Source organism: Sesamum indicum, linkage group LG6 (genome assembly GCF_000512975.1).
Source record: "Sesamum indicum cultivar Zhongzhi No. 13 linkage group LG6, S_indicum_v1.0, whole genome shotgun sequence".
Taxonomy (NCBI): Eukaryota; Viridiplantae; Streptophyta; class Magnoliopsida; order Lamiales; family Pedaliaceae; genus Sesamum; species Sesamum indicum.
The window spans coordinates 13,498,237-13,516,921 of NC_026150.1; the positions used below are offsets into that span (position 1 = coordinate 13,498,237).

The 18,685-nt window shown below is 36.5% G+C and overlaps 2 protein-coding genes across 2 annotated transcripts; both read left to right on the forward strand.

The window, feature by feature from the left end:
- LOC105164491 lies at positions 1,684–2,721 on the forward strand. Its single transcript, XM_011083143.1, has one exon. The coding sequence runs from the start codon at positions 1,684–1,686 to the stop codon at positions 2,719–2,721; it is 1,038 nt and encodes a 345-aa protein (XP_011081445.1).
- On the forward strand, positions 12,568–18,365 carry LOC105164476 (UV-B-induced protein At3g17800, chloroplastic). The gene is made up of 3 exons (XM_011083122.2): positions 12,568–12,827; positions 13,760–14,037; positions 17,413–18,365. Exons 1-3 carry the CDS (start codon positions 12,693–12,695, stop codon positions 18,224–18,226), a joined length of 1,227 nt encoding a protein of 408 aa, XP_011081424.1. The 5' UTR covers positions 12,568–12,692; the 3' UTR covers positions 18,227–18,365.

The window sequence follows — 18,685 nt, forward strand, 5'->3', positions numbered from 1 at the left end:
ATAAAGCCCATCGCTAGGAAAGAAAGGCCCACAGGATTACCTGCTATTTTACTGAACTGGTAGGCCCAAGAAATAAGCTTATTTCAGCTGGACACATCATCATACAGCTGAAAGAACATGTTGTATAGCTTTCCAACACATTTTTACACATCATCCTGATAACTCTGCAATTATAATGATTTTATAGCAATTTAATCTTTCTTTTTAAGCCAAAATATTGCTAATTATGTAATTTTATTGCATATTCAGCAAAAAAGGAAGATTACAAGGAAATTTCTACAGAATTGACAAAATATGCCCATGCTTAATGGAGTAGTCAACTCGAGATAAGGATAAGCACGAGCGATTTCCCCAAGAGATAAAGGAATCAATTGTTTAGATTTAGAAAGGATTCTTTAAAGCTTATCTCTTATAATTTATTTACCTTTTTAGAGTTTATCACGTGTCTATCCCCCCACTACGTCTAGATTCGTAGGGGACTTTTATTATAAATAGGGGGGATCTCTTCATTAGAAGATTCGGTTATTATTTAGAATTCCATAGAATTCTTGTTCATCTTTTCTCTTTTATTTTTATTTTACAGCCGGAATTAATGGAATTCCACTTTTTAGTGTGTTCTTCTATTAATATGTCCGGCTAAATTCCTTATTTTCTGGTTAAGGTATGATGATTGCTTGATTCCTATTATGTTGTGAGATCTAATCTGCGTTCTATACTTGTCAAATAAATATTCATGTTATTCTCTAAGCTTTAATTACAAACGTCTGATTTATGAATGATTCGGCCGGTTGTTCATTATCAAGAAGGTTTGCTTAGCTAATTGGACTTTATAAATTCGTGTAATTGTTTATTTAGTTCAATACTTAGTGGCAACGTAGCATGATTAGTTATGTCACAGTATTTAATTATGTTATGGGGAATGCATGATCTAGTTTAAACGAATTATCCTCGTAGGAGTTTGTTGATTAGAATCAGGCCTTTCTAATTCTTAATGCTGTTAATAGATTAAATCTTGTGGACGTTCCCAAGGTTGTCTGTTAATTAGAGATCTAGCACAACGGTCGTACCTTGGCTAACGAAAAGGTAAGGAAAGGTGAGGTTGTTATGTCGTACCAACGACCATAAATGGTTTATTTGTCCATACATGTGTTACTCTTGCATCAATGATCAACTCATAAGAATCAAGCATAATCCTAGCCTTAATCGGAAAATCTCCCTCATATATCTCCACCAGGTATTTTTAATTATTTATTTAGTTTTCAGTCACTTCTTTTTATCATCAATCTTCCCCCATTATTTTCTATTTTTATCAAAGAAATCAACTTAAAGCCAATCTCTGTGAATCAACCCTACTCCCACTTTCACAAGTGTAGTAGGAATTATTTTTGGTGACTTCGACACTCATCAAATTTTGGCGCTGTTGCCGGGGATTGGCATTTTTAAGAAGATTTCTTTTCTTGTTGATTGATTTTTTTTTACTTGATTTAATACTAAAATCTTCTCTTACAGGTGAACTTGAATCTAATTTAAAACTGAGAGGAATGGACGAAAATTTTAACCAAGCAACAAGTTGAAAAAAAAAAAGAAAAAAAAATTAATGGAAATCGTTTCTTCCGAGCCATAGTTAGAACAAGAGATATTGGAAACTTGGAGTGAACCATAACACACAACCCCATTGCAATCATGTGGGCCAATACTCAACAGTTTGGGACTAGATACGACAATCCTCCGGTGAATGAGGTAAGTATATCTTCCCTTGATGATCGTTTTGATAAACTTTTGTCCCTTGTTGAAGGATATGTCGAAGAAAAATACCAACGGGTGAAGGCTTGTGGAATATGCAATTCCATGGTACATCCCACCAATTTGTGCCCTATGCTTCAAGAAGAAACCATCGAGCATGCCAATGTTGTTGGAGGACTTTTTGGACCACCACAAAGAGGATATGATCCTCATTTCAACATGTACAATCCAGAAAGGACAGATTACCCCAGTTTTAGCTATATTTCACAATCTCAAAACTGGCCACCACCTCCTCCACCTAGTCCCACGCCTAGCCCATCTCTCGAAGACATGATGAAAGCACTAGTGACCAACACACAACAGTTCCAGCAACAGACCCAAATGAGCATTCAACAGTTCCAACGACAGACCCAGACGAGCATTCAAAACCTAGAATCTCAAATCAGTCAACTGGCGTCATCTGTTAGTAAATTGGAATCCCAAGGTAAATTACCTTCCCAGTCTGTTGTTGATCCCAAACAAAATGCTAGTGTTTTTGTCTTTCGCAGTGAAAAGGAGTTGCAACCAAATATGAACGAAAATGACACCAAGTGTACGGATGTCCAACAAGGTGAACCAGATCAAAAGATGGAAATTTCTCAAAAGCAGACCAACAAACCCAAAACAGCCGACAGTGAATATCACAAGGTGTTGATGGTCAAAACTCCATTACCGGAAGGATTTGTTGAAAAAGAAGAAGGGGAAACGAAGGGAACACTTGAAATTGTTAGCATAGTGGTGGTAAACATTCCATTGATCGACGCAATCAAAAGAGCACCTCACTATGCAAAGTTCCTCAAGGTCTCTGGTCCGAGAACTTATAAGAATAAAGCATTTCACGACAAAATAAGTTCGAGGAAGAATTCTCTCATGAACCTCAAAGTTTTCCTTGGTCCACACCATCTTTGGGTGCACTATGTGAAGAAGAAGAGAATTTAAAATGCCCAACTTATTCAAGTTGAGGCACAACAATGTCTAGCCAAAGACATTAAAGAAAGGCGCTAGATGGGAGGCAACCCATGAATTTCTATCCCTTCTCTTTTTCGTTTCATTTTATTTTAGTTTTAGTGTTTTTATTCAAGCTTTGCGATGCGTGCCCACGCTTAGTCGATCTTTCAAAACTGTTTAACTCACTTCACCAAAACAGATTTGGAGCTTCCACTAAGCGTGCCCACGCTTAGTCGATCTTTCAAAACTGTTTCAACTCACTTCACCAAAACAGATTTGGAGCTTCCACTAAGCGTGCCCACGCTTAGTCGCACTTCGTAGGCTGTTATTCACTTTCATTTTCCTTCATTTATTTATTTATTTTTATTTATTAAAAAAAAACTCAAAAATTCAAAAAATCAAAAGAAATATGGAAATCAGTCGAATCTTTCCATCACACTTCAAAATCTTTGACCGATATTTTCTTTTTATCTTTCTCAGCTCATCCACAGTAACTTCAAATCCGCCAAGAACTCTTCAACAAAGCCATCTCACCGGAAAAGCTCCCCGCCGTCGTTTGCCATCGTCGCTCACCGGAAATTTGAACACTTCGGGCGGACACCAAGGCAACCACCCACACCATGACCTTTTCGTGACTTGCACTTAGGGATGCTTCCTTAAACTCTCTCCTTTTAATTTTTCCTTGAAATACATGTCATAGTCCACATTGAGGGCAATGTGGATTTTAAATGTGGGGGTATTATTGTTGAGCATATTTCTTGAATTAGGTGTTGCACGTTGAAAATAGTTGTTGCTCTTGTTGATTGTTGAAACTACTCGAAAAGATATTTTTGTGCTTGATTTTCTTGACTTTTGAAGATTGAGTCTTATGGAAATTGTTAGTAAAAATTGCTTGGTTTTGAAAAAATTTTGGCATGATAAAACCCTTTCAATTTTGGACTAATCTTGGCTTGATGATGTTATGTGTAAAAAGAATATATGTTTTATGTTTAAGGATAATTCACTAGTTGAAAGCTTGTTTTTACCAAAATGACTTGAGTTAAAAATCTTCTGATGTAGGATTAGTGGACTAAAACATACCTCGTGAGATTTTGAGCTTGATATATCCATAAAAAGAATTATTCTTTCTTGAGAGAATAACACTTCTATGGCTTTGTCTTCCTAGAACTTGCCTTGAACCACATCGAGGCCACACAAATGTACATTTACTTGGATATGATAAAGGCATTAGAAACCACTTTCGGCCTTCTTTAACCACCCAACACATTTTAACATTAGAAAACCCCTTTGAGCCTTTTGACCTATTTTGTTGAATAACCCGTCATATACGAACCTATCCCGTCGTTTGTTTAAAATCTTGATTTTGATCCCTCTAAGAACTATTAGAGCATCAAGGGAAATGGGTTTATGTTCAAAAGAACAAATTCTCAAAATGGGAGATTTTCGAAACCTTTGTGATTTACATGCTTAAAAGATGTATTTCAAAATGAGTGTGGGGGTTCCAAAATTATGTTCTTCTTCACTTTGTGGAAACCGACATCAATTTTCTTGGTCTATGCCTATCACAAAAAAATTGGAGAAGGAGAAAAAGAAAAAGAAAAAAAAAGAAAAGAAAAGAAAAAAAAGAGAAAAAAAAAGAAAAGAAAAGAGAAAGAGAAAAAAAATGTATGAACTCTCCAAAAGGAATAAGAAAGGCATAGTTCAAGGAATTGTCGAAAGATCTTGAAGGGAGATGAGTAAACTTTGAGAGCTTCGAATTATTGTTCACTCAAATTCTTTTGGTGCTCTAATTAGTTTCTTGAAATTTAACCTCATTATCCTTTTATCATACCCCAAACCAAAGCCCCATTACAACCAAAATAAAAGACCTTTTGATCCTTATATGTGCATATTTCAAAAGTGGTGGAGATGTGGTGTATAGGCAAGCCTATGGTGAAGCATTGTCGTAGTAAGTGTCGAGAGATACACTTGAGCCATATATACACTTGAGAGAATGGAAAGTGGAGAGAAAATAGTCCACTAGTTTTATGCGATTGATTTTGATAACGGTCATCACGCGAAAACTTGTTTGATACATGTTGAATTATCTCCTTCATAAAATATGTCATTTACTTTGCACATAATTACAAATTGCCTTGAGTAGTTTAAAATTTGGAGGGATTTTTGAATGCGTCTTGACTTTGCTTGAGGACAAGCAAATGGCTAAGTGTGGGGGTATTTGATAACTCTGCAATTATAATGATTTTATAGCAATTTAATCTTCCTTTTTAAGCCAAAATATTCCTAATTATGTAATTTTACTGCATATTCAGCAAAAAAGGAAGATTACAAGGAAATTTCTGCAGAATTGACAAAACATGCCCACGCTTAATGGAGTAGTCAACTCGGGATAAGGATAAGCACGAGCGATTTCCCCAAGAGATAAAGGAATCAATTGTTTAGATTTAGAAAGGATTCTTTAAAGCTTATCTCTTGTAATTTATTTACCTTTTTAGAGTTTATCACGTGTCTATTCCCCCACTAAGTCTAGATTCGTAGGGGACTTTTATTATAAATAGGGGGGATCTCTTCATTAGAAGATTCGGTTATTATTTAGAACTCCATAAAATTCTTGTTCATCTTTTCTCTTTTATTTTTATTTTACAGCCGGAATTAATGGAATTCCACTTTTTAGTGTGTTCTTCTATTAATATGTCCGGCTAAATTCCTTATTTTCTGGTTAAGGTATGATGATTGCTTGATTCCTATTATGTTGTGAGATCTAATCTGTGTTCTACACTTGTCAAATAAATATTCATGTTATTCTCTACGCTTTAATTACAAACGTCTGATTTATGAATGATTCGGCCGGTTGTTCATTATCAAGAATGTTTGCTTAGCTAATTGAACTTTATAAATCCGTGTAATTGTTTATTTAGTTCAATACTTAGTGGCAACGTAGCATGATTAGTTATGTCATAGTATTTTATTATGTTATGGGGAATGCATGATCTAGTTTAAACGAATTATCCTCGTAGGAGTTTGTTGATTAGAATCAGGCCTTTCTAATTCTTAATGCTGTTAATAGATTAAATCTTGTGGACGTTCCCAAGGTTTTCTATTAATTAGAGATCTAGCCAACAATCGTACCTTGGCTAACGAAAAGGTAAGGAAAGGTGAGGTTGTTATGTCGTACCAACGACCATAAATGGTTTATTTGTCCATACATGTGTTACTCTTGCATCAATGATCAACTCATAAGAATCAAGCATAATCCTAGCCTTAATCGGAAAATCTCCCTCATATATCTCCACCAAGTATTTTTAATTATTTATTTAGTTTTCAATCACTTCTTTTTATCATCAATCTTCCCCCATTATTTTCTATTTTTCTCAAAGAAATCAACTTAAAGCCAATCTCTGTGGATCGACCCTACTCCCACTTTCACAAGTGTAGTAGGAATTATTTTTGGTGACTTCAACACTCATCACATCCTAAAATATCTCCAGGTGGTTCCAAGTAAATGGATAGCAAATGAGCTGAATAATCTATGAATAATAGACCCTCCAATTTTTAGGCAGTTTGATAGGATTTCGTCTAGCTGGTATATTTTAGTTAATATTTATCCAAATTGTAAAGGGTTTGATTTGGATGATAGCCAACTTGCAAAGCTTTCTAATGAGGTACGGAACTTATTAATTTACCCCTGATCCAACTCTGTACACGCCTATAAATAAAGGCCTTGTGCAGTTATTTGATAACATCTCTCTTATTCTCAAACTCTTACTTCCTTGCATTATTCTCTCTCGGATTTCAAGCAATTCTAAGCTTACAATTTGCACTCCACTTGAATATTCATCATTTATAATTATATTTTACCACTATTCTCACTTTATTTTAAATTTTTAAGTTTCTCTTTTAATTTCTTTTTTAATCCATTACTGAGTTAAGCATCACAATACTAACCTCTGTTTTGCAAAGGGTAATCTTAGAAATTTTTTGAAGATCCTTTGACCCTTGTGGTGTCGTGAATTTCTAGTAAGCATCATCGGCGCCGCCTTTGGGAACACTTGAGCTTTGTCGTGAGAAATAGAAAAATTCCAATAATGGAGGTGATCATAGATCTTATGATGGAGACTCTTCCCTCCTCTGCATCTAGACTTTTTGTTCCACCTGCAGATTCCACTTCAGGAGATGTTAATGTCCCGGGTCTAGATCCAACACCAGGAGTTAATGCTGCAGTCTTAGCCCCAACTCTTGACCAAGCAATTGGATCTGCCATTTTGAAATCGCTCTTCTGCGAGCAGGTTTGTCAGTTCATCATGGAGACCATCAACTCAACCCTCTGCGGTTCTCAAACTAGCTAAGTGGGACCCTCTTCCCAACTGAAAAGAGGAGGAACACCAAGATGTCAAGGTATGGGCAAATAGATTCTTGCTGGGCTTTGGCAAGACCAATCCACCCTCGTTGAGTAAGTATGTTGTTGTTAAACGGGCATGTCAAGGAAATCTAGTTTCTAGAGTTGTTATCCAATGTGGTGCTAGTGCCCAAAACCAGGTAACAAGTGGCAAATGTGTGTTGACTTTTGAGATGTCAACAAGGCATGCCCTAAAGATTTTCACCCTTTACCTCGCATTGACCAGCTAGTGGATTCCACCTCTGCCATGAATTATTTAGCCTAATGGATGATTTGTAGGGTTACCACCAAATAATGCTCAACCACAATGACCAGAAGCGAGTTAGCTTTATCACATAGGAGAAACCTATTACTATGTTCTTATACCTTTTGGATTAAAAAATGCAGGGGTTACGTATCAATGCTTAGTAGACTGCATGTTTCGAGAACAATTAGAACGTAACATGGAGGTATACGTTGATGATATACTGGTAAAGAGCAGGCAGATGGACCAACACTTTACTAATCTAGTTGAGACGTTCATACATTAAGAAAATATCACATGAAGCTAAATCCAACCAAGAGCGCATTTGGGTTGCGAAGTGGCAAGTTCCTAGGATACATGGTTTTGGAGAAAGGAATTGAAGCCAACCTAGAAAAAATTCAATCTATCCAAGAAATGAAACCTCCCGCTTACCTCAATGAAGTACAGAGACTAGCAGGGGGCATAGCGGATCTTAGAAGATTATATCCCAGTCAGCAAAATGCAGCTTACCCTTCTTCAAAGCCTTGAGGAAAACTAAGAATGTTGTTTGAGATGAAGACTGCCACCAGGAGTTCCAGGATCCGAAAACCTATTTAGCATAAGCCTGGTCACCAAGCCAACACCTGGTGAACCCCTATACCTCTACTTAGTAGTCGATCAACAGGCAATCTGTGCTCATAAAAAAACCCATCTATTATGTAAAAAATGTATTGTATGGGGTCGAACAACGGTTCCTGAGGTAGAGAAATTAGCTTTCACTTTGATTATAACACCAGGCAAGTTATGACCTTATTTTTTTTCACATCCTAATTGTTTGCGTACTAATGCCCCATTGCATACAACATTAAGTAAAACTGAAACCTAAAGAAGAATGATTAAGTGGGCTATTGAGCTTAGTGAATATGATATCTCCTATCAGCCCAGATCAGCCATAAAAGCTCAAGCATTGGCTGAATTCATAAATGATGCGACACTCGTGGAAGAGGACGAATGGAATTGGTTGTTACATGCAGATGGCTCTTTCACTCTTGCTAGCAATAGGGCTAAAGTGGTGCTCACTAGCCTAGAAGGGGATCAACTGGAATATGCCTTGCATTTCGACTTCAAGGCCTCAAATAATGAGGCCAAATGTGAGGTCCTCATTGCAGGTATCAGGATAGTCTTGGATGCAAGAGCTAAGAGTCTAATCGCCTACGTCGATTCTCAGCTAGTGACCAATCGGGTGAAAGGTAAGTATGAGGTCAAGGAAGAAAGTATGAAAGAATACCTTCAGGAGGTAAACAAGCTTATCAGCCCCACAACTTTCAGCTCCACCAAACCCCTTGAATAGAAAACACCAAGGCTAATTATTTAGCCCGACTAGCTGGCTCCCTGGTTGATTGTAATACTCGCACAATAACTATAAGAACTCTCATAAAAAATTCCCTTAAAAGTGACATAATCATCTTGTAGGTTGATACAGATTGGAGGAAACCCCTCCTGGACTATCTCAAAGAAAGTATCCTTCTTGCTGATGAAACAGAAGCAGCCCGCATAAAGAGCAGGGCAGCTAGGTTTGCTCTATTAGAGGGTATCCTCTTTAAGAGTAGTTTTTCTCAATCTTATCTCCAATGTTTCTCAGCAAAGGAAGGTAGGAAAACATTGCAGGAAATACATGAAAGAGTCTGCGGATCTCATATAGGTGGCATGGCTTTGGTAAAAAACAACTTTGTGAGCAGGATATTTCTGGCCAACTTTCAGGAAAGATGGGATAGATTAGGCCAAAAGATGCGAGCAATATTAGAAGTATGCCTTGTTAATCCACGTTTCAGTTGAACCATTCAAGGCCATATCAGTATCTTGCCATTATCCTAATAAGGAATAGACATAGTTGGGCATTTCCCAACAGCAATAGGGCAGCAAAAATTCCTTCTCGTGGTAGTAGACTACTTCAGCAAGTGGGTGGAGGCTCAGCCTCTAGCACAAATCACTAAAAATGAAGTGATAAAATTCCTTTAGAAAAATATAATTTGTAGGTATGGTTTACCTCGCGCTATTATTTCTAAGAATTATCGTCAATTTCAGGGTTGGAAGATTCAAGATTGGTGTGCCGAGCTAGACATCCAGCACCTTTTCACGTTCGTTGCCTCTCCTTAGGCTAACGGGCAGGCTTTAGTCACTAATCGTATCCTGGTTCAAGGAATCAAAACAAAGCTGGAATAAGGTGGACAGTGGGTAAACGCATTGCCTGGCGTGCTGTGGTCATAAGTAGTACTCCTCGCTCCACCACAAAAGAAACTCCTTTCAACCTGGTATATGGATCAGAGGCAGTCATCTCGACTGAAGCTGAGCTGAAACCTTTGACGAGCCGGCCCTCTTAGGCCAGTAGGAAATCTAGCACCCAATTGGGAAAGGCCATACAAAATCACACACATCATCAAATTTGAGGTATACAAACTTGAAGACATCGACGATAGGAAACTTTCTTGACCATGGAATGCTTGCAATTTTAGAAAGTTTTACTCCTAAAATTCCTTTATTTCTAATCAGTTATTAAATGTACTCAAACATTCTTTTCTTAATAGACACACATCCTTTGCCTTCCTTCTCACATTGTCTCCAGGGTAGATGGAATCCCAAATAAAGCTAACTGAGCAAAACAACACTTATCTTTACCTAAGTCGCCTTGTTCAGCATGAAAAAGGAATGAAACTGTACAGTAGTAGGGGTCTCTCCTAAATTTCTTACAAAAATATGAAAACCAACAATTATACTAAAGGCTTTTAGGGCAAACTGATTTAGTGGTACTCTGAATAAAGTGGACACTCAACAAAAAGAGAAGGGATTGGAAATCGCGGACCAACTTCTAGCTGAGATACATAAAAGCTTAAGAAGCCCTGGGGGTGAGTGGGGGGAAAGAAGGGATTTTAATAAAAAAATTATCATGTATTCCAAATCAAGACCTAAGGTCACCTATATCCTTCTCCTTCACACAAGAGCGGTAAACTTTATAAGACTCAGTACTAAAAGCTACCAATATGTCCTCCGTCTTTCTCCTCTCAGACTCTTCCCTAGAAATTCTCCTCTTACTACTCACTTCCTCTTCACCCTTGCCCTATTGGAGGCTAGAATGAGAGGTATTAGAGAAAGCTGCTAAGTCAATCATAAAATCCTCTAAGGCTCGATCGTCTACACCATCGTCAGATATGATTAAAAAAATCCAAAGGAGAAGGAGACTTACTTAGAGATGAAAACACTATGCGATGATAATAGGATGAAAGACGAGAGCCTGCAGAATCAAGGGGTTAGAAATTGCCCTAGTTTCAAATGCAAAGGAAAAGGGAGAAGGAAAGATTTTTTTTTGACCTTAGAGTGCAAATGGTAAAACTGAAAACAAGGGGAAAATTCCTTATATATGATTTATCATGAACAGTCATCCTATTTGATGACTCAAGAAGACTATTGTTTTCTCCGGCTGACCACGCGAACTTCCAAGGATAATTCAAATATAGGACTCTTCTCTTTCTTTTTTGCAATCAATACCATTAATGGATATCTCTTCTCTGCATGTGCAAATTCAAAATTCAAATCACATCTTTTACTGAAAAAGGTTGGAACTAGATAAACTTGATCAGTCTTGTTGATAAGCAGGGAAATATTTCTCTTTTGTACAACTGCTCACCTACTCCAGCAGTTCAAGTCTACGACTTGCATTCCTGGAGTGGGGGGAGGGAAAGTGATGATGCCTTTTAAATTTATTGGGCCAAGCCCATGAGATAGCCTAGTTGGCTCATCAGCAGGACGGATAAGGGCCTACTAGCAGGACGGATAAAGTCCATCTATAGGGAAGAAAGACCCACAGGCTTACCTGTTACTCTACTGAACTGGTAGGCCTAAGAAATAAGCCTAATTCAACCGAACACGTCATCGTACAACTAGAAGGACATGCCGTATAGCTTTCCAACAAAATTTTACACATCAACCTAAAATATCTCCAGGTGTTTTTATGTAAATCGGTAGCAAATAAGATGAAGAATCTACGAATAACAGACCCCCAGACTTTTAGGCAGATATGGAAGGATTTCGTCCCGCTGGTATATCTCAATCAATATTTATCCAAATTATAAAAGGTATGTTTCGGATGATAGCTAACTTGAAAAGCTTTCTAATGACATACAAAACTTATTAATTTACCTTGGATCGAACTCTGTACACAATATTGTGCAATTATTTGATAACATCTCTCTTATTCTCAAGCTCTTACTTCCTTGCATTATTCTCTTTCGGATTTTAAGCAATTCTAAGCTGACAATTTGCACTCCACTTGAATATTCGTCATTTTTAATCATATTTTACCCCTATTCTCACTTTATTCAAAGTTTCTCTTTTAATTCATTTTTTAATTCTTTACTGACTTAAGAATCGAAGTGCTAACCTCTGTTTTGCAGGATTAGTTCTCGATAGTTTGAGAATTTTCTTGAAAATCCTTCGATCTTTGTGTTATGGCCAAATTTCTGATTACCATCAAAGACAATAAATGATTCGAGTTAAGCTGAACATATCATTGTTCAAACTTATTTAAATTCTTATCGAACTTCAAATATTGTGTTTGAATTCGTTTTAATTATTAATCTAATCGATTCAAATGGGCTTTAATTTAATGACACATGAGCCAAAATCGAGTATTTAATATTTTGTTATGTTGGTACTAATCGAATAAAGCTCAACTCAAACCTAACTTAAAAATTTGTCAAACAAAATATTTATTCAATTTTAGTTTATTAAGCTTAATAATCGAGTTCAACGAACTTGTAGTGCTCTTTTTAATCGAGAATCAAATTATTTAATTTATTTTTCAAACCTAATTGTAACTTCAAAATCCCTTCAAACTAATGAATCTAAGTTTAGGATTAACCCAAATTCATTGCCATCCCTGCAGCGATGGTTATATTTGAGGGCTTGCATATTTAGGCCAACACTTAAAATTGATTTGTTTTTGGGTTTTTAAGACATCTTTTAAAATATTATTAAATTTGATAATATGAATTTAATTTTAATTATTGTCCTAATTACAACATGGACACAGTTTTATCTTTTATTTTTAAATAATTTCTATTCATAGCGCAAAACTCATGCTAGTATTTAATATTCAAAATATATATATAAATATATAAATATAAAGAAAATTACCTCCTCAAGATGGCAGGATAGCCACGTCAATACAAATTTCCCCAAAAAAAGTTGATTAAAAACGGAAAAAAACCAACAAAAATCTGCTGCACTTCTTTGCTATTCCTCATTCGTCACTCTTTGATAGACTGAAGTTCTAAGGGTAAGAGATTGATGATGCAAGTTTCCGGCTTGTTGCCAGACGTCTCTGTTGTTCTACCGTCGGCTGCTGGATGCCGGTCGCCGGACGTCAAGCATTGCAGCTCCTTCTTTGAAGCAAAGTGCTTTTTCTCTCCTGGATTCTCCAAAGTAAGCTTTCATTGTATCTGTTGGATCCCAGATGTCCTGTTTTCTGAGTGAGTTTCATTTTTTTCTGTAAGAGTTTAGAGTTTATTTATTTACTTTTTTTTTTTTTTTGGAAATTTTTATGCTGTTTGATGATTGATAATTCTGTTTTACTGATTTGCAAATTTGTCTAAGTGGGGGGCAGCATGGCAGAATTTTAATTCACCGGCTGGACAATAGTTTTTCATGGTTGCCTGCAGCGGAAATTATCTTTGGCTTGAAATTTTGAAGAAATTGGGTGAATTTAGTTTGAATGTGAATTCCTAAATTCGACGCAGTAGTCATTTGGATGCTAGTTGGGGGTAGTTTTGGCCGCCTTTTTTTCTCACCTAATGAGAGAGGAAGGGTGATGCGAAACTAATTGTTAATGAGTAGAAGGCATGGAGAACTGGTGATGGTTTATACAAAAACATTTGTTTTTAAGCCTTCAGTGTTGCCCTTAGAGAGGTTTCAGAAATATAAGGGAGCAAGTGATAGAGTCAGTTGAAATTGTCTCTGGCATGAATACAAGCACAGGCCACTGAAGAATTTGTGCAATTCGATAATGAGATTGCCCACAGCCTCATACGACCAATTCAATAATGAGATTGCCCACAGCCTCATACGACGAATTCGATAACAATTGTTTTGGATCAATGACGAATCTAATATTTCTTCCATACTTCCAGAAGGATATGGTTGTTACTTCTATATTCAGCTCGAGAAATGAACTGCTTGATACCATCATCGATAAAACTAAAGCATTCCAGCATGCACTTTTTGTGGATGTGATGGTATTTATGATAAATATGTACTTGTATGGCTTTGAGTCTTCGGTTAAATTTTTATATTTGTGTGCATCTTTTTGATTTATCTAATTGAGATAACCTTCTTGCTGACTGCAATTCATTGAACAGAATTGCTCATTTCCTAATCCGAAGTTAGAGATTGGGCCAGAGAAGTTGAGAACAAGAGGCTTTATGGTGAGAGCCTCTGGAAATTCTGGTGGTGATCTGATTCCAGTGGCTCCTCTTCAGCTGGAGTCCCCAGTTGGTCAGCTTTTGGCCCAAATTCTACAAACTCATCCACACCTACTTCTAGCTACTGCTGAGCAGCAGCTGGAGAATCTCCAGAGCCAGCGGGATGGCCAAAAGGAGACAACTGCACCATCATCACAAGATCTCCTCCTCTACAAGTACATATTCTTTTATTACTTTTATTTCGTCGGTGTTGTTTAAGTGAATTGTTATATCAGCATTTGTTTGGACTTCGATCTAGCCGTGAAATTCATTGTCAGTTTATCATGAGATTTTTCTTGGGATTTTTCTTTGTCAAAATTGATGCTTGGGAACTTATATTTAATACACTTGATAACCAGAATGCACGGTTGTTTGAGGTGGTGATAAGAAGATGGACTTCTTCCTGGCCTTGTTGTGGGTTCCAACTACATGTTAGATATCTGACAAAACTTTAGTGACAGTTGGAGAGAGTTAAGCTGGCTGAAACTGTTTTAGTTTGAAAAGTTTGGAAAAATCACTCTAATATTTTGTTGTTACCCAAGCTGGTTGCGACAACTTTATTTACAATATAGTGTAATCTGTATAAGATAGCAGCAGCTGCAGAAAATTCTCCTTTTTAAGGTCAAGACATGTATCATTGAGTCAACTAGGATAATGCCAATGACAGATTTAGGTGGGGGCTTGGGGGGTCCAAGCTTTCTAAATCTTTTTACAATTATATATATATATTTTTTTTTTACATATATTGCCCCCCAACAATATGATAATACGAGCCTAAAATTACAAAGTCCAAATATAAATGCAAAGTTTGAAGGCCTTTAATTTATTTAAGTTGATTAGTGGCACAGATAAATTAAGCTGAAACATATGAAAGATATGAAGAGATACAATTTGATAGGCTCTTCCCATAGGATACTGAGTCTTGACTCTATCTGTATCTTCTACAACCACTAGGGGATCTTTCTGCCATGAAATTGGTGAAAATAGATTCAGAAATAAGATACAAGATGAATATCTTGCATAATTGTTTGATTACCTACATTGAGAGAAGAATAATAGAAGATTTTGATACAGACTAGGTTGTAAATAAATTGTTGTGCAACTTTGATAAATTTGAATATGTTACTGCTTATAAATTTGCTTTTAGACACATCTATTGTTATCTATATTTATTTATTAAACTATAACTAATCAAATTATTAGAAAAAAGTTATTTTAATTATTTTGCGGCCCCCTCAAGCTTTTGTCGTGTACAACTTCGATAAATTTCAATATATTCTTATAATATAAAATTAAATTTGCTTTGACTAGACACATGTATTGTTATTTTTATTTATTAAACTTGAACTAATCAAATTATTAAAATATTATTTTAAAAAATTTTCGGCTCCCTTGAGCATTTGTTTTTGGAGATGAGGTTCAAAAGGTTATAAGATGTGTGCTTAGGCATAATGAATTTTAGATTTTCTGCCAAGCCTAGATCACAAAATGGTTATAAAGATTGACTAGGGAGCATGGTGCTTCTGGTTAAATCTTGAGCTAATAACTAACTATTAGGGCGTTGAGGAAGTTCGCTGCAAAATGAATGAATTAGTAAACTCAATCATGTCGTCTTTATTGTGGGAAGAAGTGACAGTGTCGGGTATGGAAGATGAGTGCCAGTTATCCCACCTTCTGAAAGTTGATGTATATGAATAGGACAATAGCTAAATTTTGCTGTGCAAAATGGTGATGTTTCTTAAGAATATGAACTTAAGCAGGCTTTTGGAAGTTAGTGTTTTAGTTTCAATTCCAAAGCACCAACAGTGTTGGTTAAAAGAAACTAGAAAGAATGTAAAAGATTGCTTGTTGAGTCTGAAACTCGTTCTATTTTCTTGCGCACAACAAGGACTGGTGTATTAATATTATTCCTTATGAGGAGGAGAAGTAACTCCAGTTGCAGCATAGAGCAGCAGGTTGCTATTTATTTGAGCAGAGAAGTAGGATTTGTCTTACTGTTTTTCTGTTCAAAATAGCCTTTGAGGATGTGAGCGATTGAGGGAACTGTATGACGTCAAGGGGTTGGAAAGGTTTTCATGTGGCAGCAGCATTTGGTTGGACGAAGGAGTTTGAGTGGAATGGTTGATTTCTCTTAATGTGCAACTTTTGCCAGCAATCCTCTTTCCACAGGATCCGTGGAGTAAATGGATACCTGGTGGTGCTAAGGTGTTGGCAAGTGTCAGCATTGGAACTTATGGAAAGATGATATATTCCCTTGTCTACCAGTATTTTACTAATTTCCTGCATGCACTGGCATAGATGGAAACTTGGTCATCTTTTTAAATAACAATGAAAGAAGAGTTGCTGGAAAAAAAAAAAAAAAAGAAAAGAAAAGAAAGAAAGAAAGACATCATTGCCAGTGTTACTGAAGCTTGGGATATGGTGGACACTTTCATAAACCTCTTATCTTTGACATGAAATGAGAAAAGACCTGGATGTGTTTGCATTTTCATTTTCATTTTTAACAAAATACACTCTTCTACTGGAGCAAGGACAATGCAAAAGGTTTTTGTGCTACATGCATACTGTTTTGCAGTTTAAAAACCATGATAGTAAAGATCATTTAGTATTATGTGTTCTATTGAAGTATCTATTATAACAAAGAAGTCCTGTCATTCACTTTTTCATTCTGTTGCATAACAACAGATACGTGCAGTGCTTTATGAGCTGCTGTTTCCTGTACATGCTCATGCTAGTTGTTCTCCACAAACTGAATTCCTTGTGATGTATGGATGTGGAGCTTCATTTTCTCTCCCAAAGTTCAGTGTCTTTGGTTTTCTCCTACCCTCTCATGATATCAACTTGTTTCATATATAAGCACTAAGCTTATTATTGTAGGAACAGAATATTGCTGAAAGTAGCTTATTTGAAAGTACGCAAAGTATGCAATAAGACACTTGCTTGAGAGTCTACTACCCTTGTGATGGAAGCCTGGAAAGTGGAAAGAGGCAATGCTTTTTGGAACATCTTACAGTTAACTGACAAAACAGGAAAGCGAGAAAATTGGGGAAGATAAAAGCGAAGTAGGAATATGTTTTCTGCAGTAAGAGAAAACGAAATGGTCCCAAAATTATTTTGCTCTAGTTTGTATGTATGCATAATGTACTACATTTGGATGCAAGGATTTGGAGAAAGATGTTAGAGGACTCCAGAAGCATTTGGAATTCATGAACATTCCACAAAATATAGTTGAAAATTAGAGCTTAATGTGGTATTATCCGGCAAAACCAAAGGGTTTGTTATTAGGGATATGAAATCCCTGTTTTCAATTCCATCAATTCGAAGACAACGATTGTGAATTTGAATGCCATCTGTTTATACAATTTAGCCTCTGAGACTGGTGAGAAAATGCAGAAATACAATGCAGTTCTGGAGGGTAGTTTTTCAATGATGCTACTTCCTTCAAAGTTCGGTTTTCCCATTGGTTCTTTCAGGTTTCCTGGACTCTGGTGAACAGAACTAATTATCAATGTTTGTTGTGTGGGCATAACCATTTTCTCTACTGATTTCAGGAGAATAGCTGAAGTGAAAGAGAAAGAAAGAAGAAAGACATTGGAGGAGATAATCTATTGCTTGATTGTGCAAAGATTTGTAGCCAATCATATATCAATGATCCCTAAAATATCAACAACTTCAGATCCAACTGGCAGGGTGGACTTGTGGCCAAATCAAGAACAGCAGTTAGAATCTGTGCACTCCGCTGAGGCATTTGAGATGATACTGAGCCATTTATCTCTTGTTCTTGGAGAACGCGTTGTGGGACCCCTGGACACAATTATACAGATCAGTAAAATCAAGCTTGGCAAGCTTTATGCTGCTTCAATTATGTATGGGTATTTCCTCCGAAGAGTTGATGAAAGGTATCAACTCGAAAGATCCATGAACACGCTTCCTGAAGGTTTTGGTGAAGAACGTGTAAGATTTGAAGAGCCCACACCAGAAAAGCAACTATGGGATCCAGATTCATTGATACGAATCTATCCTGATGAGGGCGATGGGGGAGGTATAGTCGACTCTAGCAGTGAAGAAAAGTCATACAAATTGAGATCATATGTTATGTATTTGGATGCAGAAACTCTTCAGCGGTACGCGACCATAAGATCTAAAGAGGCAATATCTCTGATTGAAAAGCAGACGCAGGCATTGTTTGGACAGCCCGATATTACTGTTACTCAAGATGGTTCCCTTGATGCATCTAATGACGAATTAGTTTCTCTTACATTTTCTGGACTTACAATGCTGGTACTGGAGGCAGTTACATTTGGATCGTTTCTATGGGACACTGAAAATTATGTTGAATCCAAGTATCCATTTATTAACAGCTAGAGGTACTATTCCTTTCTCCTGTTTCATTCCTTTCTGGAGAAATCAAAAATTCTTTCAGCTTTGTAAATCATTGTGCTTGTTGCGACCTTGCGATATGAGATATAATAGAGCAGCTCACTAACTTTTCATCTTTGTTACACCTCTTAACGTATTCTGCTAACTCCAATTTAGTCAAACATAGATAATAGTTTTGTTCTTCAAAACTTCACCTGCTGGATTATGTTAAAATTACTTCTCTGTTGTGCATAATACATCATACATATCTATTTCTATATCTATCTATACTATATATACAAGTACGAATGTCTCATATGTTTGTTCTTATTGTGAAAAGACGATTGTATCCTTACTTAAATAATTTTGTAAATAATAAATCAGAATTAGTTCTAAAAGATAAATTCTATCAAGGGAAGATTATTTAAAATTTCTAATTTCTCTAAACTACTTGGACATTTAATG

What these genes read in the sequence shown, in the direction of transcription:
- LOC105164476 (XM_011083122.2), top strand. Translation starts at nt 12,693, where the DNA reads ATGATGCAAGTTTCCGGCTTGTTGCCAGACGTCTCTGTTGTTCTACCG. An exon ending in TCTCTCCTGGATTCTCCAAA is followed by an intron (nt 12,828 to 13,759) that starts GTAAGCTTTCAT and finishes TTCATTGAACAG; the next exon opens with AATTGCTCATTTCCTAATCC. An exon ending in CAAGATCTCCTCCTCTACAA is followed by an intron (nt 14,038 to 17,412) that starts GTACATATTCTT and finishes TACTGATTTCAG; the next exon opens with GAGAATAGCTGAAGTGAAAG.
- LOC105164491 (XM_011083143.1), top strand. Translation starts at nt 1,684, where the DNA reads ATGTGGGCCAATACTCAACAGTTTGGGACTAGATACGACAATCCTCCG.